General features: G+C 37.8%; 1 protein-coding gene across 1 annotated transcript in view; it reads left to right on the top strand.

The window, feature by feature from the left end:
• The window catches only part of CALCR (calcitonin receptor), a 154,815-nt gene that overhangs the window by 110,174 nt on the left and 17,388 nt on the right, over nt 1-27,253 (top strand). The window contains exons 8-9 of the mRNA XM_047695792.1: nt 5,742-5,868; nt 23,013-23,166. Coding sequence (XP_047551748.1) covers nt 5,742-5,868; nt 23,013-23,166 — 281 coding nt within the window. The remainder of the gene's footprint in view (nt 1-5,741; nt 5,869-23,012; nt 23,167-27,253) is intronic.

The following is a 27,253-nucleotide window of genomic DNA, read 5'->3' as shown; positions in this document are numbered from 1 at the left end:
AGAGCCAAATCAGCAAAGAAAACAAGAATATTCCTTCAGCACTCATTTCTATATTAATACTCATTTCTATCTTCACAGAAGATGTGTGTTTAAAAGTATAGCACGTAAGTAAAGTATTTCTCAACTGGTCCAATTAGACCCCGAACAGAATTAGTCTGAACAAACCCCTGAGAGAATCTGGGGGCAGATTGTCTAGAAAGCACCTAATTTTGTCCTACTGTCTCTCAATTCCAGAAGCCTATCAAACAGCAACTTAAATCTTAGGAGGAAAATCAAGTCTTATTGATTTATAATCTGAATATGGTAATGGGAAGACATAAACTGAAATAGCTTGTTCTCCAGAGTGCACACAACCAGAGACAGATAGGATATGAAAAACACACATGCTGAGATACCAATATTAAGATCGAAAAGCAGTCACATCTGATTTTAATACTTGTTCTTAATTTTATCTTAAACCTACCCAAATTAAAAATATCAAGGGCATCTGTTTTCTTCAAATTAAAGTATGAAAAAAAATTAAAGTATATTTCTGAATGTTCAGATTTTTTCTGTATATTTGCATTTCATAAAAATTAAAAGCAAAAAATAAAAGGTAATTCTGATCTATCACTGGATTTTATCTTTTAATTAGCAACATTTCCCCAGAATTGTTTTCAAATGCTCAACATCAGCCTTAAGGTCTTTACTGCATATTACAATGGAAGCTTTTATGATTTATGTGCTTAAGTGGCATCATCTGTGTGACACCTGAGCAAAAATATAATCATCACTCCCTTGCTTAATTCTGCATTCCCAGGCTTGAGTTATTCTGCAAAATCTAATCAATTTCATAAAACTTTCATGAAACCAAAATGAGAAGTTACACCCAGCTCCACTTTTGAGACCTAATGCCCCATTCATAATCATCCCATTGAAATCTCACTCTCAACTCATAAAATGTACCTTATAGGGTCTATAAAAAGGAATAACCCTGCAGGTGTCCCCCTCAAACCAGCAGGCTAAGAAAGCCTGCAGAGGAATTTACAGTTACTAAATATACAGGAGGCTGTGGAACTGCCATTACTTTGCTGCTAAAAATCTGGGAGATTACTCACATATATACTCATTTTCTTTGCAGGAAAAATAGTTAGGAGCAATAATATGGAGAGGGATTAAATAGAAACATCAAATTTATTCAGCAAGACTCCTCACTACTAGATGCCATAGTAAATGTCAACAAGAGAGTTAAGATGAAGATCCCCTTAGGGAAGACCGTCTTGAGAAAGTCACATAAGTGGTCATTTATCTGTGTTTGTTCCCTGACTGTTTTAAGCAAGTTTACAATAAAATTCACTTATCCCATCAGTTCCACTTGGAATTTATCAATTGACATTTTTGTGGAATCGTCCTAAATTACTAAAAGATCTCACTGTTTTCTCTCAAAAAATCACCACAATTGAACATTCATTAACATCCATTTTGACTGCTTGCTACTCTTGCCTTACTGATTGTTGAATTTTGAATATTAATTACTCTTGCCCGAAAGTGGATAGAGATTTATGTTGGAAGGCAGGGGGTGTCCTTATTGCACTGCATTGTCTATGTTACATTACCTTGGCCGTATCAATACAAAAAGAGGGCTTCCACTGGGACCTCCAGAAGCAATACTGATTCCTCGCTACTCACTCAGTATGCACTGTTACTCTCTGTCACATCTACAAAGTGGATGGAGAGTTAACACTTTATCTTGTACTTGTAGAGTAGCCACTATTATACATCTCTGGTTGCCTTCCTAGTGCTCCAGAAACACCACTCAATCAATGGCACCAAAGATAGCCAGCCTCCTTTCTCCCAACCCACCCTTGACATGACAGGACACAAAAGATGACTATTGGTCATGTCTTGGCAAACTGTTCCCTCATAGAACAGCAGTAATAGGAAAAGAGGCAAGAATAATGATTGAAAAGGAGTTCCTTAAGGATAAAGATTTTGTGTTAAATCAAAAAGTATAAAGTCTCTTGTCGGAGAGGAAAGATGTATAAGACACTGTGTTTCAATTTTTTCTAGGAGTTTTAATGCAATCCATTCCACATTCCCTCCCTTCCCCTCACTTGTCTTGTCCATTGTGAACAAGAAAGGATAGCCAGGTAAAGAAAACTTTGAGTTACACAGAAAGCTACAACTGCTTGTATCAATCACAGCAGGTATTGCAGTGCATATTTTCACATGTACCAGTAAACTCAAAACAGCTTTTACTTGGTTTATGACTGACTTCTTTCCTTATTTACTTTGCATATGACTATCATTACAGTCTTACAAAGAACTGAACACTGCTGTTCCTTATCCTGTGATATCAAACTGGTTTACACAATCTGCAAAACTCAAGGCAAATATTAAATGCCTTCTCATACAACTTCAAGCTCCCCCTAATCACACACATGCATAGCTAACGTCCCAGTTACTTGAAACATTTTTCACTGTGGAAGATTTACACTGAGTAAACTAAAATCATGAAAATAACATTCAGTTTGAGCCTTAAAATATGGCATCTTGAGAGTCATACCTAAGTAAATCATTATCGCTTCCTCACATCTGAATGACACTTTGGTTGGGCCAAGACAGAAGTAGATGTTGTCTTATCATCCTGCTATTAGAGAATCTGTAGTACTTGGGGTTCCCTGCCATTCAAAAAGCGAGGAATGTTTGGTCTATCTAAATAAATACCAATTTTCATCAAGAGGCATGAAGTATAGGGGCGCCTGGGCGGCTCAGTGGGTTAAGCCTCTGCCTCTGGCTCAGGTCATGATCTCAGGGTCCTGGGATCGAGCCCTGAGTTGGGCTCTCTGCTCAGCAGGGAGCCTGCTTCCCCCTCTCTCTGCCGGCTTCTCTGCCTACTTGTGATCTGTCAAATAAATAAATAAAATCTTAAAAAAAAAAAAAGAGGCATGAAGAATAGCTAACATCAGTTTTGTGCTGTTTTCTACTTAAGACATTTCAGATCTGACAGATCATGTTCATTCAAGCAACAAAATATCCTCATTGAAAACAGTTGAACACCTAATCCTTATGTTAAGTTCAGTTAACCTACCTCTTTAGCATCCTGTGCCTCTCCTTCAGAATAGTTATTCTAATAAGAGTAAATAAATAATTATGTAGCATATAAGGTCCCCGTAGACAGAAGCTGTCTGTTTTGTTCACCCATATATCCCTGGTATCTACCAGAAGGTCTGAATCATACAGTAATGTTTGTTGGATTATCAAATGGGTACACAGTAATATGTGTTGGATTACTGAATGAATTTTAATAAACTTAAAGGACCTCTAACTTGCTTCAAAAAGCTGAGTGTAAATGTCATCAAGTAAGTATAATAAAATTTTTTAAACTCAATAAGCAGAAATTATATTGAAACTTTAAGACACAGGAACTCATATTCTATACTAGTCATATTCTTCCTTTGGAACCTAACAGTTTATCCAGCTTTAAACCAGATCATTTTCTCATTATGTACATAATACTGCACTAGATAGAGGTTTTTGCTACTATTGAACAACAGCATAATGTCCAATATTAGTTAGTTAATACCTACAGCAAGAACTTGGCAAGTGTTCAGTACGATACAAGGTATAAGATATGAGACAATCTAGCATTTAAGTAATTCTTTGATGTACTAGAAAGCTGTTTACTGGTCACAGCGTGAAGAAGAAAACTGCTCTTATGTAAAGATTTTTAATTTAAAAACATGAGTATCAAACCCTGTAGGATATCAGACCCTCTTCTAGGTGGACAGAATGAATTCCTTTAGCACCCCCACTCTGGTGAGAGAAACAGAGAAAATAAGAGGCAAATAAACAGATAGATGCTATGTCAGGAGGTAGTGTTAAGAACAAAAAATAATAAAGCAGGGACAAAAGGGCATGGAGTAATAACCTAGAAGCGGAGGAAGTATATTTCTAATTTTGATTTTTGATTTTTGAGTATTAACCAGTCCTTTACACTGATGTACATTGGCAGATTATTGAACTCTACCTGGTCAAAAGAAAAACAGGCATGAGAATAGCGACGCTGTTTGATGCATTCATCCGTACTCTTTAATTCTGGATCACGTCAACTGTTGTTGATTTAAGCCAGGCTGAAACCAATAATGAGACCACAGATACTTGCCCCCCAGTGAGAAGAATTATAAAATGCTATTATGACTCTATGAAAAATGACAGGTCAACAGGTTTAATGTAGCAGTCTCAATAATGAAGAGTTTATGCAGGATAAATGGGTATGATGTTTCGCATAAATATTTTTTTCTTTTTAAAGCCTTAAGTTTGCAACCTACTTTTATAATACTATTATAAAACCAATTAGATTTGGTTTGTTTAACAGAGCTTTCTGCTGCCAAATAAAGTAGTACATGGATGTGTGTGTGTGTGTGTATAAGTTCTTCTCTAAACCCTTCCAGGATATAAAGTTCTGCATTCTATCCCTGCTCAACAAGTTGCAAATTTTAAAATATTCTGTATTTACTATTTACTAATGGCTATGCTTCCTGAAAGTTGGAAGATGTAGCTACAATAATCAAAAAATGCCCTAACAGATGATCTCATTACTTAAATATACTTTTTACTACAGATAATTACATTTTCTTTTGATTTGAAATTTAGGAAAGCATTGTAAATAAACCCAGACCATTCTCATATTTCATCTTTCCCAGAATTCCCTTTTCAAAATTCCTAGAATCCTAATTTCCTTCCACGAAAATTTTTTTAGAAATAGTTACTGTGATCAATCATTGGCATCATTAACTGAATGTTTTAAATTTTCATATTATGCTAAACATTTTTTGACTGGATCAATTATGGTAAATGCAAGATTTTTGTTCATCAAGGATAATCATTCCAATTTTGTTATAGCCATCCTACAGGGTTCTCTCTATTTGCATCAAAAAGTGAAATAGGATATTCAAACTAATGTTTATTTATGTGCTCATTCACACAAATACATATGTACAAGCTTATGAAGTGGAGGAGAGAGGAATGAAAAATCCAACAAATTGTTTAGTACCCAAAAGGTGGGAAATGGCTATGCCAACAATCAGCAGAACGTGGATGGGTTTCCTCAGATGGAAACCACAATATGCCTCCTAATGAGATCAAATTTGAGACTATTTAGAATTCTCTGACTGTGTCTGAGCTCCACCATCAGGAGGATGTGGAAAGGGAGAACCACAGAGTTGATTCTAGTTGGAATATGAGAAATAAGAAAATGATAGAAGAAACGGCAAAAGAGAAGAATGGTGGAGATTTAATAAAGTCTGGGATTGGTCAAGGACACGAATTCAGTACTTTGTCAAGGGCAGCCTTGGTTCTGACTTCATGCTCTGTTATTCCATTTGCCACACAATTTCTGCCTGGTTACATCAATGAATATTCGACTTTTCATCAGAAGCACCCTCCAAACCCTAATGGTTTCTCTTGTAAGAGTTCTTCTCTTAATTAACTTCATGACATTTGCTATAATTAAAAGTGATTTTATCACTCACTCTTTCAGTTATTGTATGAAGTCATGCTGAGGGCTGAAAACTAGGAGCTTCCGTGACTGGAAACTGTTTTTAAAAATCAGGCAGAAAAGTGGTGGGACCAGCCTCACTTATTTCTACAGATCTCTCACCTATTATTAAAGGAAATATTACAAATATTACCAAAAATTTTTTTCCAGGTACTTCAACATTTTGGCACTAGAAAATGCTTTCTGTTACATTTTCTTCCAGGAGCCTTGGCTGCCAAAGGGTGACTCTGCACAAGAACATGTTTCTGACTTACATTCTGAATTCCATGATTATCATCATCCACCTGGTTGAAGTCGTACCCAATGGAGAGCTTGTGAGAAGGGATCCTGTAAGCATTCCATGATTTGTTCATGATTTATTCTTAAGGACCTAGTCCCTGTAAATAGCGAATGTGATGCTATTTGTCTGACTTAGAGAGCTGTTTACATGTGTGATCATACTTGCTTTTACAGTTGAGTTTTGCAAAAAGCATGGTGTATCATTTCTATCCAGTTATTGGAACTAATTGCTATATGCTGTAGTAAAGAGTTGGGAATAATTCAGTCATAACCAAATAAGAATTATACAACAAATCAAGACTTTTTACTACTAATAAAAAATGTATTTACATCTATGGGAAGTTTACTGAGCACATCTTATGAATATAGGTAATATGAGGTGTAATAAGGCAATGCCTTAGTGTGTCACTAATGGGTTACAGGTAAGCCTATATAGGAATCCCCTTCGTGTCCTGGCACTGGGCTGGGCTTATGCCAGCCAACTGAGCTATAAGGAGCTATGTATCTACCTGGTAAGCCATATAAATTCTGTCATATTTTATGTCTGTATGGCTTGAAAAAGTTTTAAATACCCTGAGCTTAGTCACTGTCTTCTCCCAATCTCTGCTGATGATCCCCATTGACTGAGCTCAGTCATAAACCAGAGGACAAGGAAGCCCTGGTGGAGATGTGCAGATGGGTTTCTCTGGGCCCAGGGCGGTAGGAGCAGGGTGGAGAGTGCATCTGAAAGCACAAACAGAAGCTATCTAGCACCCAGTGAATGACCAAGGGATATTTTCATTTTTGTTTCTCTGCTTAACTGTGTTATGCAAGCATCTGTAGATAGCCTCATCTTTCAAAACTGGCATTTGACAGCTCCGCCAACCCAAAGACAAAAATGCGTGAAATCTGCCCAGAGCATGCATTCTGCGTGACAGTGGCATGGCATGGGAAAGCAGCTTAATTTGGCTTCTAATAATCCACACTGCTAATCATTTTTGCAGTGTGAATGTATTTAGAAGGATATTATGGTCCATCTTTTAAAACCATGGCATCTGTTATCTGAGACAGTCTTAGCTTACCTGCAGAATGTGATCCAATACATTTATCTTCACGAGTTTTCTTTTTTAATGTCAACTTATTTCAATAAAAATAATTTCACTTCATCTAGTCTTCCCAAGACCCCAGCAAAAGATGGATATTATTCCCATTATTAACTGAGTACACTGAGACTCAGTGAAGGGACGGGTCCTCTGTCCTGTGGTTATTTAGAAATGGGACTCAAACCCAGACATGTCTCACTCAGAAGCCCATCCTCTCTTCTATGTACCACATTGTGCTCTTGATTTATTTCCTTAGGAAGATGTGTTCTTAAAGAAATGGCCTCAATCAAAAAAAAAAAAAAAAAGTTCCAACAAAGTGGTTGGAACTAGAAAGTATTAAGCTAAGTGAAATAAGTCAATCAGATAAAGACAATTACCATATGATCTCACTCATATATGGAATTTAAGAAACAAAACAGGATCATAGAGGAAGAGAGGAAAAAATAAAACAAGACAAAATCAGAGAAGGAGACAAACCATAAGAGACTCTTAATCATAGGAAGCAAACTGAAGTTTGCTGGAAGGGAGGGAGTGGGGGGTAGGGAAATTGGGTGATGGACCTTAAGGAGGGCATGTGATGTAATGAGCACTGGGTATTATATAAGACTGATGAATCACTGACCTCTACCCCTGAATTCAATAATACATTATATGTTAATTGTATTTAAATTTTTTTTAAATTTTATTTTTTATAAACATATATTTTTATCTCCAGGGGTACAGGTCTGTGAATCGCCAGGTTTACACACTTCACAGCACTCACCATAGCACATACCCTCCCCAGTGTCCATAATCCCACCCCCCTCCCAACCCCCCTCCCCCCATCAACCCTCAGTTTGTTTTGTGAGATTAAGAGTCACTTATGGTTTGTCTCCCTCCCAATTCCATCTTGTTTCATTTACTCTTCTCCTACCCCCTTAACCCCACATGTTGCATCTCCTCTCCCTCATATCAGGGAGATCATATGATAGTTGTCTTTTTTGTGACGACGTGGATGGAACTAGAGGGTATCATGCTTAGTGTATTTAAATTTTTTAAAAAGTTAAAAAAGAAAGAAAGAAAGAAATGGGCTGAGCCATTCCAAAGTGGTAATTGTCCATAATTGAATACATATATTTAATTAGGGACGCTAACTCCTACTAAGATGTAGAAGCAATTAACTAAGGATTTCTCAGCAAAAAAGATTCAAAGTTTTGGTTTCCCATACCCCATTAAGTGTGGAAATCCTGAAAAAGTTACTATCTGTATGGAGGAGGCCAGGAAATGGCACTGAGTCATTAAAGAATCAATGCAGTTCTCAGTGGTCACATTATGAAGTATTGTAAATTCTTGAGAAGGCTCTCTCCCATCACTTTTGTGGGGGTCTCCAACCCATCTCCTGTATCATTCCACAGCCCACTCTCTAGAGGCTCGTAGGGTGAAGGGGCTTTTCATCCATTGTAAGACCATACTAAACCTACTATCTTCCCTAAATAGTCTAAATTCAGGATTCTCCGGATTCACTATTGAATTACAGAAGCCATTTAACCTTATCCATCAACAAGAAAAATAAAAACTGCCCTGCTTACTTCCAAGAACTTGTCTTGGAGTCCCAAAAGAAGCATAAAGCTTTTAAAAATTCCCAAGGGCACAATATTGCGAGTGATTGCTCACAAGTGATTGCTAACTCTTGCCCTGTAACTAATGCCCCTGGTCTCTGCACTTGGCTTCCCTAACTCATCTATTAGTTTACTCATTGCTCCTAACAGTCTCATGAGTTATCACTGGATGTTTCCACTTTCATAGGATACTTTAGGGGGAGACGTGCCTATATACTTGGCCAGTCACCATGCACACACTGCCTGCTAGCCACCACCAGGTCAACCTGACTTTGCCTTGCAGCTTCTCTATTACTTGGAAACCTATAATAAAGCCTGTAAGCAGATGTCTAGGGACCCAGTTCAACTACAAGGCAGCTGATCTCCTGGGAGAAGAGAAGTGTGAGCATAGAGGAGACAGAGAAATTAAGAGTAAGCTTTCTTATAGAGGAGTGAGGTTGGCTCTGTCGCACACATTAGGGACTCTCAATGACCTAAGTTTGAAAAACAGGAAAGAAGCTTATCTTTATGGCATGACTAACACCTGGTTCTGCCAATCAATATATTGTTAACCTAACAGAATTGTTACTTTAGCTATCCAAGAACAAACTTCCTAGGGAAAAAAATCGTAAAATCTTGAAAGGTAGAATTTAATCCAATCAATCAAGTGTTTATTGAGTGCCCCAAACTCAAATTATAGTCTTTAAGCTAAACTGAATTTCATAGCCTTTGGGGAACATCGCTATTTACGATAATCCCTAGAAATGGACCACGCCTTATGTGGAAACAGTTTCCTATGTCTCACAACCATACATGAGGGGTTCAGCCCTTTGTTTACCTATTTCCAAGTGTTTGTAATGTTTGTTTGTTTTTTTAATGGAAAACAAAGGAGCAAAAAGTTTGTGTGCCTGAAAGAGAAGCTTCGTCTCCTCTGAGGGCAGACAAAATGAAAATAAGCCACCAATAATAAGCCACTGACAGTGGGAAACAGGAAACGGTCATGTGTGAACACCCTGTGCCCCCTTTCACATTTCCAAAAGTCTTTTTATTCCATAAGACAAAATTTGGAAATTTGCCCTGTTTACCAAATACAGAAAATAGTGTTAGCTAAAAAGAAACCGCTACAATGACAAAAATGAATTCATGTTTGCAAGTTGTGAAACATAATGCACTTGGCCCCCGAAACGATGTCATTTGTGTTTAGTATGTTTTCTATTTGCAACAGTCATTGTTTTCCAGTGGGATCTTGCTAAATCTTTTCTCATATGCAAACAACACAGGGCTGCTCTGTCTAAGCAAACAAAGTTCAACAAAGGGCAGAAAGAACCATCAAGTAGGATATGTCGTATATAATACTCAACCCTTGAACTGTTATTTCCAAGAGAGACAAAGTTCTTAAAATCTGTGTCATAGCTCCCCTTGAAAATAGATATTCTGTTATAAATGGGTTCATAGAGGCCCAATTATTAAGTATTGCTTCCTATCCAGGAGACTCTGAAAGTGAACTGCAGTTGAAACTATAAATTCAGGCATCAAGAAAGGAGAAATTTCCCTGTTGTAATATAATTAAATGTATAGGGGATAAAGAAGAAGTAGGAAAAGTTTAAGTAGGAAAGCCCCATCTTTCCTAAGGGTAAAGTTCTCCATCTCTAAAGAGACAGACAAAATAACGTCTCAACACTGAGAATCAGGTCATCAATGTAGTACTAAGTCACATGCAAAATTGTATATTAATATGTACTTTAAATAAATTATTTAAAATATATTTTCTTGAAAAAGTGACATTCCAGGATACTTAGATTAAGGTTCTCCATAGCCAAGAAGAGTGGAGATAATAAAGAAAAACCCAAGAAAAGGCTCCCACCAAAAACAACAACAACAACAACAACAAAACCAAACCCACAAGAATTTTTGAAAAAGGGAAGTTATTGGACATTGTCAAATTACACATATCAATTGAAATGATTACTAACAAAAAATATATAACTGCAGCCATAAATTAAGGCATATTTATCAGCATTCCATTTACCTGTGATTCAGGTATGTGTCATATATATACTATATACATGTATATACATATATGCACATATATGTATATACATGAGAAAAAGTATCTTTAAATAGTATATATATATACTATATACATGTATATAGTATATATACTTTGCTTTCAGCAAACTGAAAGCAGAGTTGTGGATTATGTTTTTCATTTTGACCCAATTCTCAGGTCACTGAATCAGCAGCTAAGAGGCAAAAAGATTTTCCTTCCTAGTGCCCAAGGGAATATATTAAAAAGAAAGTTATTTCTTGTAAAAGGAGGCTGCATCATCCCAAATGCTGTTGCACTACTTCTATAAGAGTTTATTTGTTGGGGGCAGAAGAAAACAATGTTCTCACTCCTCAGTAGGGAATCCTCTTGGGTTGTGCCCCCTTCCCCACCTAAGTAGTTAGTTTCATTCCTTGAAATTTCTTTTAAGTTAGGCGGATTCTCTGCTGTAAAACCAAGGGTGAGAATTTCATTCCTTGACATTCTTTTTTAAAAAGTTAAACTCAAAATAACTCATGGCATAAATAAGGGCTGAATAGAGCCTCAGTTTATTGAGTGATGTGAAAATTGCCCATTGTCATTTGTGTCATTTGAGCATTTCATTTCCATCATATCTGAAATTTCATTTTCTTGTTCTATCTGCTTATTTGATGATCTTCATGTAGAGAGTCAGGAGACAGAATTAAAAGCATTGTTCTTACTGCATCTAAAGGAAGCTGGCAGCATATTTGTCATTTTCTAGAAAGAAATGTCTCTCTGCACTTTTTCTCCAGGTCTAAAAGGGACAATACAGGGAGATTAGCTTTTACTGGAAACTGGGCACTTTGCACTTCAAAGCCAAAATAATCCAGTCACATTTTCTGTAGCCTCTTACATAAGTAAAGTCAAATGAGTCCAAGTTGTGAAAAACAAAGTGAATTCTTCTAATTCTAATTTGTTTGGGACAGTTGAGCCACCAGACTATGTCAGAACTTCATCCTAGTTGTAGGAAGTTCAGTTTGGAGTGGAGGCCCAGAACTGAGACACCAGATACAGATGAAACCCGGGTTGGAAACAGGACTCCTCATACCCAGTCCAGAGGAGGCTGGTGCAAGGGAGGGCATCTCAGTGTGAGAGAGGTGACAGGGACAGCAGTTTTTGAGACGAGAGAGATCACTGCAGGTAAAAATATATTGAAATTATCCACTTTAGTAGCCTATGGAAGAAATTAGACTGGGAATGAAAAAGTATGATGGATTTGAGGGACAATGCAGGAGAATGATGGTAAGGAAATATCCTACTCTGGTCATTTATGCTATTTCACTTATACATTGAAACCAATCAATGGTATTTTAACCAAGTTCATATGGTGCAGAGAAGTATGGAGGATTTCTCTATTTCCTTTAAAATTTGTTATTTATAACAGACCACTTTCCCATATGGATTTGAAGAACTTATTGCTAAAATGGCTATAAAACATCAACCCAACCTGTATTTTCTCCTCATCTGGCCAATCTGGGTGGTTCCTCTTCATAGGAAATTAGTGATTTCAAATGGTACCTTGTGAGATGGTTTAGGTAGTGAGGCTTCATGTCAACATTTGCAGCTAAGCTATCATGAATTTCTTACAGATTTGTTTTCACTCTCAAAAAGCTTATAGTTGAGATAGAAAGAATTTTGTACTCTCCGTCGGTGGTACATTCTGTTGGTTCATAGCTAGAAGGCTAAGGAGCCAGTCAGTTTGTACGTAGCGGGATTGCTCCCAGTACTGTAGCATTGATCTTACTGGTCTTACAGGATCTCAAATCCTTAGCTCTTAAACCTAACTTACAGATTATTCTGCGCCATTAAGCAATGTCCTTAACCTCACTTTTCTAACGTGTAAAATGCAGATGATAAAGCACCTTCCTCATAGAGTTATTTGTGAGGGTTAAATGAACTGATACACCTAAAAATCTTCAAAGCATTCTGGCACATAACAACTCTCAAATGTTAGCTTTTGTTATTTATATGATAGTTGTTATCATGGTTGTTAGGCCTTAAGCACTGTCATTTTCTCCCATGGCACCTAGTTTCATTTCTGCATTACACAGCATAAATTTGGAAACTTAAGAGCATTTGTAAAAATAAATAAATTAATTAATTAAATAAAATAAAACTGCTTAAATCTAAAAGGGACTAAGTGGAAAAACAGAATACAGAGAATACTCAGAGGTTAGTAAATCGAAATCACCAAAAGGGCAATGGTCTGAGAAAATAAAATTCAGTCAGTCATGGCTTGAGAACCTCTAGTGAAGAATGACATAATATCCTCATTATACCATATAGAGAAAGACCCTTGAGCATGGCAAGCTGTTAATTGTATTCCCCTGTTGCATTCTTAACAAGTTTGTTTTTTTTTTTTTTCCATCATGTGTGTATCCTGCTGTTCTGTTTACTGTGGCTTTGTTTTCTGAACACTTCCAGAGTGCTTCCTTTGCCAATCTGTAGGTCATCTTCCAACATTCTTATCTTAGTTGGGACTTTTATCTCCCATGCCTTCTTTCCCCCTAAATACACCGAATCCCAACCCTTCCATAGACTCAAGCTCATTTTCTCTGACGCTTTATCAGAAATCAGCCCAGGACTGCCTGACAGACTCACATTTAATTGCAAATGTTACATTCTTAAATTCCTCTGGCGAAAGACTGCAGTACTTCCTTACAAAGTTATTTAATGCTGACTTTCTGACTGGGGGATTTTTTTCCTTCATTCAGCTAGCTTTAAAGACTGTACAAGTTGACAGTTTTCGAGTTGATATGAGTGCCTTTTGCTCCTTCGTTTATCAACTGCCCTGGCATCTTGACAAAAAGTACTGTAATCCCTCCTCATGAGGTTTAGTGTACATGTGCATCTAAGTGGGACTTGCCCCACTGCATTTGGCTTCTACTGGAACACAGATAATTAGCATTATAAGCGCTGGAAGGCCAGTGAGTATCCAAAACAGGAATCAGGTTCTGAAGAATTTCCTTCTATAACCTAAACCCATTCAGAGTGGCCCATGGACCAACAGCATTAGGAGGCCCACAGGCTCCCTAGAAATGTAGAATCTCAGGTCCCATGTTAGACCTTCTAAATCATAATCTCTTCTGCTGGAGCCCAAGAACCTGTGTTTTAACAGGGCTCTGCCAGTGATTTTGATGCATCCTAAAATTTGAGAAATCACCCCCATAGGAAGATAATGACTATGGATGCTTTCATTATTTACATTTGACCTGGACATATTTGGAGGGATGCATTTTAAAATGCTTTCAGGAACTCAGATTCCTGTAAGTAAACCATAGCTACCCCTTTTAGAATTTAATATCAAAGAGTAGATTAGGGGCACTTTGGTTGCACAAGTTGGTTGACCATTCAACTCTTGGTTTTGGCTCCAGTCATGATCTCAGGGTGTGGGATCAAGTACCACATAGGGCTTCACACTCAACACAGAGTCTGCTTGAGATTCTCTCTCTCTCTCTCCCTCCCTCTGCCACTCCCCTTTCTAAAATAAATAAATATTTTTTCTAAAGGAATAGATTAAATGGCATTTTCAACCTTGTAAGATATATGAAGGGATGGAGAGGAAAGTTAAGCAATATTCCTTTTTAGTTCTCCATGTATCAAAACAACTCTCTCACTTCAATAGAAGAGAGCTAGGGAAATTACCAACCTTACTGAATGTCAGTCTCATTTAATCCATCCTCCCTGGTAGACAAACAAAATGTTTGCCCAAAATTCACAGTGTTATTCACTCCAGTTCCAAATAATTCAAAGAAGATCATGGAGATGAAGCCTCTATGTTCCAAAAGTTTATGCCCATACAAGACAGAATGATCTACACATCACGTAGATACAAGAGACAAAACAAGCCAGAGACACAGCACCAGCTGGTGCCTTGTTGAGATACATATATATGTTGGCCAGATCTTCTGTAACATTCACAGAAGAACAAAAATGTGATTTCTAGAAACTTAACAGATTCCAACAAAATCCACCAGAAGATCAGAATCCTTTTGTTTTGGCTTTTAGTTGTGATTAACCGACCTCTCTCCCATAAGGATTTTCTTCTCTACATTTTTGCTCACCACTCCTCCCCATCTCCTAGTTTTCTGGATGGTTTTCATCCAGTTTTCACCTTAACCAATCCTGGTGGTCCTGTGTGGAAGTGACTAGAACATAGATAAGTCCTAATCCAGCAGTCATTCACAGAGACAGCATTGCCCCTACAGTCCTGACTGCTTTTTCCAGAGGAGAACCCCAATTGACTCTGAAAGTATAAAATACTTCTTCCATTGCACCTTGGCCCAGTATGTCATGTTTTCCTAGAGAAACTGGAAGAAACCCTTTCCAGTTTTTCCTTATGCACATAACATCCTCAGATAACTGTGAATGACACAGAAAACTTCTCTGGGGTAGCACTACTACAGCACCCCAAAAAGCTCTAAAGAGAAGTTGCCCTGAAAAAAGTAATCAAAAATCTCCCTCGTAGGAAGATAAAGAGACCTTGGGGATTTAGAAATTAACATTTAGAGTGCTCGCTTCGGCAGCACATATACTAGAAATTAACATTTAGAAATAAAACACCCAAGAAAAGAAAATTTACAGTCCTGTGACTAGGGCAAGTTAAATGCTAGTCTGAAAAGCAGACATACAATAGGCAGGAAAAACCTACGAAGAAAACAAAAAAGTGAAAATCTTCACTGAAACTGGAAATTTGCGGTCATGAGGCACCAGGCCAGATGTAAGCTACCTTTGATATAAATATATCACATTCCAGAGAAACATTCTCATTTCTCCCTCTAAACTCTGCACATTTGGAATGCAGTCCAATGGCTGATATGTTGGGGAAACATAACATTCCTAACAGCATGAAATGATCAGTCACCTAATAAAGAAATTGATTTAAAGAATATAAAGTTTTGGGGCACCTGGGTGGCTCAGTTGGTTAAGCTTCTGCATTTGGCTCAGGTCATGATCCCAGGGTCCTGGGATTGAGCCCCACTTTGGGCTCCCTGATCAGTGGGGAGTCTGCTTCTCCCTCTGACCCTCTCCCCCTCTTGTGCTCTCACTCTCTCTCTCCCCGAAAAATAAAAATCTTTAAAAAACATTATAAAGTTTTGCTTATAAATTTATAGATTATCATCCTTAAAATGAAGGCCTAAAGAGAGAAGCAGTATTGTGGAGTTGTATACTAGCTGTGTTGGGTATTAACATTTGCCTATAAAAATAACATTCTCAAATAATCAAAATTATCCTCGAAAATCCCTTAAATCATCTATCAAGTACAATATACTTTCCTCTACAGAAATGCTTATGCACACAAAAGTTTGAGGATGGGTTGTTTATCTGGGCAACTTTCTCTCCTTGGAGTGCTGAGTTCCTTGCTTTCAGATAGCTTCCAGAATAATAAGGAACCACTTACAAAAGGGAGAAAATGGCAGTGATAAATAACATCACTAATTTTTCCCTAAGTCTTTTTGGAAACTTTGTAAAATGGATACTGTTTTGGAGACTTTGTAAAACTGATATTGTTTTAGAAAAGAAAAGCAAAGAAAAGATTGAAAAAATAAGTCCTTAACTCTAAAAATGTAAAATAATTTCTCTTCCTTTGATTATCTACCAAAATATTCAGATACCTCACTCCCTCATGACATGTCTTAAGACAATTCACAACCTCAAATAATTAAGTAAGGGAAATAAAACTCTTCTCAGCATCCCTCATCTCATCCGATCTAGTATCTCCTGTTTTGTTTTGGTCTTATAACTGGGTTCAGTAGTGTTTATAATGAATGAGAAATAAACACACACTTCCCATCATATCACAGAGAATGGGAACACTTGTAAACTTTTTCACGTAAGACCAAAAGCTAATTATGGAAACCCTTCTCTAATAATAATACGTCAAAATGATCCTAAAATAGAAATTCCTTCTCACAGATAGGGGGCAGACTGACAAAAGGCCCCATAATGTAGGACCTTTTACAATCATTTGAGAGCATGTTTTCTCTTGATTTTCTGTTTTCTAAAGAAGTGCTATTTGGAATGGTGGGGTGGGTAGAAGAGATACTGAGTATATTTGACTCAGATAAAACCTTGTTTTCTTTTAATTGAAATGATAAGGGAAGCAGCAAAAGACATACTTTTAAATAGGTCTCATATAACGATGGCCATTGTAAAAAAATGTTTCAACTGCATACATAAATAGTACTTCAATAGAGAGCATCCGTCTTCCTGTCACATGCAATTGAACTCAGCTGATAAATAAGTCTTGCATCTCTCCTTTATGAGAAAAAAATGATTATGGATTTTACATGTAATAAGCTCAAAGGCCTTGAAAAGTTCTGGATGATTTGCATGCGGTGTAAATAATTGAAAAATGTGAACCATTGTGACAGAGTAAAAAGGAGGTATATTATCAAAATTAAACTACCAGGTTTATAGGTGACTGTATTTTTAAATATGTTATTTTACCATTATCTCAAGCCTGGGAATGTATTAAGATAAACTGCAAATCATGAAAATTGGAAGTGTTTTCAGAAAGAAGACTTTGTATGCCCAGCTTGAAGACCTCTGTGCAAAGAAAAGGAACTGCTTTAGCAGGGCCATAGGGTATAAAGGACAGGGCATTGTTGACGTTGGGAATGCTACCTTCTAAAGATATCAAAACTTAGAAGAAAACATGGCAGAGACTCAGGAGGGCACCCCGACCAGGGATCCTGCCCAGCACTGTAGGTTTTTTATTGGTGTCAATAGCCTGACCCCTTCAGACATTTGCAAGAACCATAGGTCTGTTAGGAAAAAAGGACTCTGGAATTTATTTGCCAAATCTTGATTAAGCAGCTCTTATTTTGATACCTGAGAAAAAATCAAAGTAGGTATCAAAATATTTTTAGTGAATGACATTATAAACACTACCCAAAACCATATTCATTTAGATTTAATTGGCATCTACTGCTCACCTTTTGTATAAATATTATTGAGTTGGGGCGCCTGCGTCACTCAGATGGTTAAGCGTCTGTCTTCAGCTCGGATCATGATCCCAGCGTCCTGGTATTGAGTCCCGTGTCGGGCTCCCTGCTCAGCAAGAAGCCTGCTTCTCCCTCTGCCTCTGCCTCTCTCTGTGTGTCTCTCATGAATAATAGATAAGTAAAAAAATAAATAAATATTATTGGGTTTAAATTCTGAGGGTCCAGAGAGGAGAAACAGCAGAGACAAAAAGATGATCAAGTACACACATATTTAAAAGCAATTACATGTTCACTTAATATGTAATCTAAATGTCCAATAAGTAAAATGTAATAAAAAATTAACCTGGCAAATTTAACCAATGTAGACCACAATTCTTTATTAAACAGCATTTCTAAAAATGTCTTTTCCTTCGAGCAAAATATCTAGAGATTGACTTATCGATTCTTCTTCCCTGGCTCAAGTAAATATAACTTTGAATCCTTCCTTCTGTGCTAAAATGAACTGATGAGAAGAAACCTTTTTTGAAGCTTCAGGAAAACATAAATAATCATGCTTAATCACTGGAAATCACTCTGAACCTAGAGCAAACTTTAAACTTTCTACTTTAAAGCATGACAAACCTGGCAGCTTTGACTTGACAGAATTAATATAGAAGCTGGACCTGTTCACCTGATACTTCATTTTACCAATGAAAGGCAGAAATTGCAAGTATTTTGTAGAAGAGAAGAGTTTTTGGTCACATATAAAATATATTATGTGAACGAAATACGCACTGGCTTGGCCCTTGCCAAAGATTTCCAGTGTAGAAAGCTTACCTTTGGCAGCACTTCTCTGGGCCTTCAAGACTAAGTTTCTTGGGGGTATGGTTGGTGTTTAACAACTTTAATCTTCCAACCTAATGCCTGTAATCCAGTCAAAGAGTAAGAAGTATCTGTTATGCCACATTCCACATCTGCATTTCCTATGGTTCTCCATTCCCATTCCCTTTAATGTCTTCAGTCCTTCCACTCTAAGGTTTCTATGAATGATAGGATTAAATGTGTAATCCTTTCCAGAGGTATGGCATTTTAATAAGGAAATAGTCTTAAACTAAAGAAATGAAATTATGTGGCATATCAGACATTTTGAAGATGGTGGAGTGAGTTCTGAGAGGCAAGATGGTATTCCCTAGCTCCCTTTCAGACCTGGTAACATACCCATAGGGCAAAGGTACCAAGAATGGCTCATGGTAGATTCTTCAATGGCTTGAAAGTAGGATATAGGCTGTGACCTACTGTTACCTGAATTGCTTCCATAGATCAGTGCCGATTTCCTTTCTACTTCTCATCCCCAAATCCTTCCCTTGTCCCCAGCACAACCAAAGAACACCTCAAAATACTGACCACCTGTTCTTAGGTTGGTCTTTTCTAAAAAAACAAAAAATTCCAAGGCAGTTTTCTTATGGAGGCATTCTTTCCCCCATTGAATGTTTTTGTTTAAATATTTATGTATTTATTTGAGAGAGAGAGAGAGAGAGAGAATGGTCATGGGTAAGGGCAGAGGAAGGGAGAGAGAGAGAATCCCAAGGAGACACCGAGCTGAGCATGGACCCTGACGCAGGGCTTGATCCCACGACCCTGAGATCATGACCTGAACTGAAACCCAGAGTCAGATGCTTAACCAACTGAGCCACCCAGGTGTCCCCACTGAATTGTTCTTAAAAACACTGACACATTATTTTCTATGCTACGCAGATGAGAAGAATTATTCTTAAGTGTGGTTGGGAGATATAATTGGAATAAAATCTGCAACTGAACATCAACAGTCCATAAAATTTTGAGGTTGACTTAATTGATTAGACTAAAGAAAATCTTTTTGCTATAATTCCAATTCCATTTTTAATCAAATTACTATAAAGGCTCTTCATGCCATGTGATGAAAACATAGATTTGTCTAATGAGTATACCGAATCAAGAAAACTGTAGGATCTCTTGATAGTGACATTATTGCTCAAAAAATTTTATATTTTATTGAAATACAAACAGATAATGAAGACACTAAATGGTGATACAAGTCATCTGAAGCCAAAGTGGATAGTACTGCTTTTACTTCTTAGGATACATATCATTCACAGAATTATTCTTTGTTGCCCATAATAATGAAGAAAATAAAATAGAGCATAATTCACAAATTCCAAATATTTTTGACTTGGAACATTTGTTGTTCTAGTGATCTAGTTGTATTTGAATATAGATTATTTCTTGCAATTTAAGAAATCATTAATCTATACAAAATTATAGTATTGGGGCACCTGGGTGGCTCAGTGGGTTAAGCCTCTGCCTTCGGCTCAGGTCATGATCTCAGGGTCCTGGGATCGAGTCCCGCGTCAGGCTCTCTGCTCAGCGGAGAGCCTGCTTCCTCCTCTATCTCTCTCTCTGCCTGCCTCTCTGACTACTTGTGATCTCTCTCTGTGAAATAAAGAAATAAAATCTTTAAAAAAAATAGTATTATGACTGCTTCCTGGAAGAATAGTCAAAGAGCTATTTAGCTAATTCGATCTCAGAATTAATCTCTTATTACCTCATGCTGCTAAACAGAAAACCATCCCAGAATGATGGAGAGGACTAACCTTAGGTAAGAGGACCTGTCTCTTTGTTGAATGCCTGGTTTACTCCATCCTTGAGGGAAGAGTTGTAATCAAGTCAGAGATTATATGAGTATACCTTATTCATCTTGATATTCACAGAGATACTAGAGTTCCTGTCTCATAATAGGTTTTCCATAAATGTTTGTTGAATGCACCTGAATGACCTTGAATATCTTAGGCATGTGATTCTTCACTAGGAACCTAAATTAGAAACTCCTAAACTATTTTGAAAATACACAAGGGAGTTAAGGTCTGGTTATATATATTTCGTAAGTGTTCCCCAGGTGATACTGATGAACAACCGTGGTTATGAACCACTGATCTAAGTGGTGATGAATTTTATAAAAATTTTAATAATCATCTTGATCATCTAGATATATCAAATTATGTCCATGATATATTGGGGGGGAAAACTAATAGACTGTTGATTTTCAGACTTTTTTGTGAACTTTTGAGCCATTTAGCCTCAAAAAAATATCTTATCCTGAACCCAAATACAAATGATTCTCATTATTCAAAGATTCCATATTTGCAAATTTGCTTACTTGCTAAAAATTTATTTGTAAGTCCAAAATCCATATTCTCAGGGCTTTCATGGTCATTCACAGACATGCACAGAGTAGCAAAAACACTGAGTATCTTGATGTACACATTCTGTACAAGGCAACATTCTGTCTTCTTATTTCATCTCACATAGTGTAAATGTCCTTTTCACGGTCTATTTAATTCCACATTTTTCACATTGGTGTGCTTTTTGTTAGTGATTTAATTACTTAAAATGACCCCCAAGTGCAATGCCTAAACGCTGTCATCCTCCTAAACACAAGAAGACTATGATGTATCTAACAGAAAAAAAATAGGTATGTTAGTTGAGTTTCCCTTAGGCAGAAGTTATAGTGTTGTTAGCCATGAGTTCAATGTTAGTAAATGAACAAAATAAAATAAATAAATTCTCTTTAAACAGAAACAAATAAAAGTTATATATTGATTGGTGGATGAAAATATTTAGACCAGAGGCTTAGAGGAACCTGGCCCTGTATTTCCCTTTGGAGCAATAGCTCAGTATTTGCTAATTCAGTTTTTGCAGTAACTTTGCAGAACATAACTATTGTGAATAATGAGAAGTGACTGTATATAAAACATGAAGCCAAACTGCTCTGGGTGACAAAGAGCCACCTCTTTGCACAGGGCTATTGTCTTTTTCCTCTCTCTTCCTCTATGAGTGGCAGCCACCTAAGTATTCTACACTGGGATTCTTGACCCGGAAGGCATAGAGCTTTCAAATAAGAGTAGTCTTCAAAATGAATGCAAAGTATCGACTGCATTTCTTATTTCAGCTATATGTTTGAGTTCATGTGCACCTAACAAGTATTTGCTTAGCAAACGCAAACTCATATAAAATTAAATCAAATAATTCCAATCAGGAAGGTATTCAGATAGAGGAAAAAAAAGACAGTGCCTTCCTAAGCCAAATAAAAATTATTTTGGGTCACCTGATGTTTTGAATTCTGTGCACTGCTCTTCCACTTTGGTCAGAATCAGAAGTTGCTTCTGTCTCTGAAAAATGCAGTATTTGCTTTCTTGTGGACCCAGCTGGCATTTTCCTATGTTCTATGAGTCCCAGAAGGATTGAGCACATTGGATTCTCAGTAAATAAATTATTATGGGCTATGCATTAAATAGAAATCTGCAGTCCTGAAAAGGTTAGTGCAGCGCTGAAAGTCATGTTATGGCTTTCTTACTTTGTAAAAAAAAAAAAATCCTGACATCGGTCAGATTCAAAATGCAATAGGGAGCAACATGATGTAAAGCAGAGAAGTTGGCAAAATAATAATGCAAATAATCATTTCTAATACCTAACGTCCTGAATAGTAAATGTTGTTGTTGTCGTTATTGCTACAGAGAGTTAAGCACAGTTAAATATCTTAGGGTAGTGATCCTCAACCAGGAACATTTTGCTCCCCAGAGTATATTTGGAAATGTCTGGAGACATTTTTGATATTATGAATGGGTCAGGGCTGCTACTGGTGTCTAATGGACAGAGGTCAGGAATAAGGCTAAGTGCCCAGCAATGCACAGGACAGCACCTTATAAGAATGACAATAAATCATCTGGTCCAAAATATTTGTGGTACCAAAATGAGAAGGCCTATTCTAAAGGTGACTATGAAATAATTTAGGGTATTCTGTTATGCAGTTTCAGCAATGATTATTTCTATAAAGACAATATGTACCTGATCTGATTCCCCAGAGATGTGGTTCCTACCTCTGCACTGAGTACTAAATAAGGATCTATTCCTAATCTCTGTGCACCAAATATGTGGATCCCAATTTAGAAGCTAAGCCTCCCTTATGAAAACAAAATCACTCACGCCAGATGGGTTCAGCATAGGTCCTGGCTCCTACATGAGAAATTTATCACTTGGTTCTCTCCTCTGTATTGCTAATGAGACATCATCAACAGATCAATGGACTTTAGGAGCATCATGAACAATTTCTGGGTTATTCACCTCATTGGCCACAGAAAAGGGGCCATAAATGTCATGTGAAAAATCCTTGGATGCTCAAAAACTATAGGCTCAGAAACATTGCAGGGAAATCAACCTGTTGAGTCTATATTAGTCACCAGAATGTAACAGGAAAAGAACACTTTGAGGACATGGCTTCCATTGCCCTAAATGGCTGTTTACCTGTAATACGAATGCAATACTAATGGTCTATGCACTGTCATTCTGATTTGTGGGGACAGAGAGGGGCACATGTCCACAGATGCCTAGGGAAACTCCCTCACAGGCTACATGCAAATCCTTTGGTTTGTATTAACATTTACCCTCTGTTCACTGTCACACCCTTGCCAATATCTTCCACTGACTTCTTCCCTTTCTTTCTGACAGCTGAGCTGCAAGATTTTGCATTTCTTTCACCAGTACATGATGGCCTGCAATTATTTCTGGATGCTCTGTGAAGGAATCTATCTGCACACCCTCATCGTGGTGGCTGTGTTCACCGAGGAGCAGCACCTGCGCTGGTATTATCTCTTGGGCTGGGGTATGTATTTTTCCAGCTGAGTTTTGAGTCACCTTCACCTCTGTCTGTAAATTTACAGTCTTCTTCGAGTCTTGGTCTCAAAAAATGATCAGGAGTCTAGGTCTTGGGAGGAGGAGTTCAGTCTCCAAGAGAGCTTGGAAGCCCTTTAACAGGTTCATATGCATTGTGATCAGTGAGGGAGTCAGTACAGAGAAGGAGGAGTGTGGTTATGTGTTTCACCAGGAAGCAGACCTCAGATGGACAAATGTGCCTTGACTAAGAGAAGATCTGATCAGACTCTCCCTTCAGTTTTATTTATCACCTGTTTTTCGTGCAAAAGAGAGTTTCACATTTTCAATTCTGTATCTCCTCCTTTTGGGCACCACTTCCCTCCCTCAGAAACATTCCTTCTTATCAATCCATCAGCAGGACTCCTCCAGTGAAAGGTCAGGAGGTAGACTATCACCAAACAATAGACATAAATAACCTCATGGGACTCCACAGTGCATGGCAATGGCTTTGAAAAGCCTGTAGCTGGTTGCTTAAACCATCACTGCTTCTGCACAGATTGACTAAGGTAGGGTGTTGAGGTCAATGAGGCCACTCTAAAATTTCTCCCCTTCCCCCAGGGGATGCTAAAGTCTAGCTCACTCTGATGGAAGGAAACTAGGTAGGTAGTAGAGGCAGGGAGAGGGAAAAAGGTCTGGGACCAAAGAGCATGCTGTCAAAAAAAAAAAAAAGACACATCCTGTGAACCTCCCATACCAGAGAAAGATCCTGACTGTAGAGCCAAAGGTTCACCCTTATTCTTCGCTGATAGGGTGACTATGGCTCTTGGAGCAGAAGCTGTGGATTATCCTCAGTTAAGCCCACTCTTTCATGCGGCATTGGCAGAGCCCCTAAAAATATTGATAGGAAAGGAAAGAGTTAGTGAGGAGAGAAGATAATCCAAAGGTTTTCTGAAAACATCAACCTTTGTACTTAAACCCCTACTCAATAGGCATTGTCACCAAGGTATGGAAATATATCTCGGAAGTCATGTAAGTGACCTAAAGTCTTTCACAGTCTACACCAGGCCTGGTCCTATGTGATACTTGTTTCAGTAACACCCATCCTAACAGCTGTATATGGACTTTAACAAAACATATGACCCCAAACCAATAGGACAAATGTATAATGGTGGGTTAGTGGGGCAGATACTTGGGGTGTGTCATCAATGAACTGATCATGCTATGTCTCTTTGGTTGCAAGTAACAGAGAACAAGATTTTCTAACTTGAGCAAAAAGAGAATCTCGAGTATCTCCTGGAAGTCAAGGGCTGAAATGCCACCAAAGCTACTATAAGGGTTGCACACTAGGACTAGAAAAGGAGCACTCTCCCTCTATCTTTTTTTCTGTTTTGTTTTGTTTTCCCCTAAGCATCTGTTTTAACCCTTCTCTGTCTCTATAGACCGTAGATCACAGGGTCTTCAATCCTAATGGTCAGTACAAGCTACCCCAGATTTTCCTGAGCTCATATTTTTCTGTTCCAGGTACATAAAAAGACTAGATGCTTGTCTTTAAGTGCCAATTCTGAATAGCAGGACAAGAGAATCTGATCGGTCCAACCGAACTCAGGGGGCCAGCCCCGACTCAATGAATCGTGGCCACGGACTTTGAGAGGGAGATGATCACATAGTGCAAACATGTCTGGAAATGTGTGACCCATCCAAAAAAATGGGACAGGGGTCTTTGTGACCTGGAAAACCATCTAGAATATACCCCAAACCACCTCACCACTGTTTCCCCCATGACCCCTCATTCTGTTACCTTAACCATCTGGCGAGATTAGAAAGCAGGCTTTAGGACTGTCCTGCCAGTCTTTTGTCCAGTGCTAGGTTCTCTTGCTCTTCCTTGACCTCAAAACACATAGAATACAAAGACCAAATGGCCTTTCATTATTTTTTTTCTTTAGTAGCAGCCTTCCACAAAGAGGCTGATCTTACCTTTCCCTGACCTTCCAGCCTCATATGTACCTTGTCAGAGCTTTCTTGTCTCCCAAGCTAATCATACCAGGATCAACTGAATACAGTTCAATGCCCCCAATAGTAATTCCGATCATTACAATGTAATGATTGGTGCTGGTCCAGATGCCTTCCGACTGAAGACCTGAAAATAACATCCCACCCCTGGCCTGCACACACACACACACACACAACACACACACGCACGCACGCACGCACATATACCATTTCTGTCTGATGTATATTACATATTTCCTTTAAAATAAAATCTACGGCATATTCTTATATTGGTTTAGGACTATTCAAAAACATCTATCTACCATACTCAGAAATTTTTCCATGGAGAAAAAAAGGCTGTAAATTTATTCTTGCCTGTGACATTCAACAGAGATGAGGGCACCCTGGAAGGAACAATTTATAACTACTCTTTCCATTCTGATGCATTGTGAATTAGTTATAAAACTTTTGACATCATCATAGACAGCTTGATGAAGACATCTGCTTAACACGCATAAACAATTCAAAGGGAAAAAGGAACAAGCTGTTCATCTGTATCAAAAAGAAGGTAATAAAAATAAGTAAAAATATTTATGGGATACCTTAACCTTCCTTAATCAGAAAATACTTAAAACTTTATCAGAATGATTGAAGTGGGATCCTAAGGAACATTGCACTCAGTAAGGTAAGCATGGAATCATAAATTTAAAAGAATGAGGATTTGCACTCCCCCCTAGACAGATGTTTGGAAAGACAAATAGTCAACCAATATAGTTCTAAAAATGTAATTATTTTTTAGCAGGTCAGACCTAAATCTATCTTACTCTACCTTTGCACACATGCGTGTGCATGCACATGTTCCAAAATTCCACCAACCCTTTATCGTGTTTGAGAACAAATTGAGAGAAACCATGATGATGTGTTTTGAAGCAATAGTTCTGTCCTAGATTTGGGCAAGCATTGTCCTTTGGGTGGGAGGAAAACAGCTAAAGGCACAACTGAAATAATGCCTCAAGAAAAATAGTGTCACAGAATCTTTAAAGAATTTCTAATGGAGCAGAGAGGAAGAAAATTTCTACTGGGTAATATTTTTATTGTCCTTTGAAATTATTTTCACACCTAAAAAGTATGATAGTTCCTAACTTTTATGGTGCCATGAAATAAGGTAAAACCTGTGCTTTGAAAAGAGTCTGAGAGTGGGACAGCCGAAGATTTGGTCCAAGAAAGCTGTGCCCGAAGATGTGACTTTGTTTACAGATGACGTATGTCCCATCCATTCATGTCAGCTGTGAATAGTATTGCCCACTCCAGGATCTGGAACAGATCCTAAAAATTATAAAAGACATAAGGAACATCACCCTCTGGGAGGAAAAGTATCCTCCCCAATAGAAAGTGAAAGAATGCTTTTTTTTTTTTTTTTTTTCGTAGTTACCCCTTACAAATCTGCACAGGGCCACTTACTAGTTGATTTCTCTCAAATCGAAGCAACTTCAAATAGTGAGGTTTAGTTCTCAGAAAAAATTATTTTGTTTTACCGCCCTCTCCTGATTGATCTTGCCTTGCTCTTTCTCTCTCTGTTATAAATTAAAGAAGGAAATTCCCTCTGCGCACTCTTACAATGAACACACAAAACTTTATCTAGTCCCCCTAAAAAAAAAAAAAAAAGAATCCTAAGGAGAAGGGATTATTTTTACACTCTCCAACTTCAGTGGCAGGAAGGGCCTTTAGGGCTCTTGGGTCCTGGGGGATAAGAGGAAGAGGAAGGGGAAACAAACTGCCTCAAACAAGGCAAAGAGCACTAGGAATGAGCAGAGTTGGGGTCCGCACTCCTCTGTACATTAAGGAACACATCCTCCTCTCTACAAAATGATGAGGTGGGAGTGAGAACTCCATATGCTTCTTCTGCTAATTCTAAAACATATGTTTCAGAATATATCGAGAAAATGAATTTCTGTTTCTAAAACCCAAGTGGGGAAATGATATGTTAGAACTGCTGTGAATAAAACACAATTATGTTTTGTGTAAAGAGTCTAACTCAAAATTCTCTCAGGCCAAGTATTTAATCAATGGCCCTATTGAATTATATGCTTCACGTGTTAAGAAGCTGA

This window comes from Lutra lutra, chromosome 11 (assembly GCF_902655055.1).
Source record: "Lutra lutra chromosome 11, mLutLut1.2, whole genome shotgun sequence".
Classification (NCBI taxonomy): Eukaryota; Metazoa; Chordata; class Mammalia; order Carnivora; family Mustelidae; genus Lutra; species Lutra lutra.
This window is presented reverse-complemented; position numbering and strand designations above follow the sequence as displayed.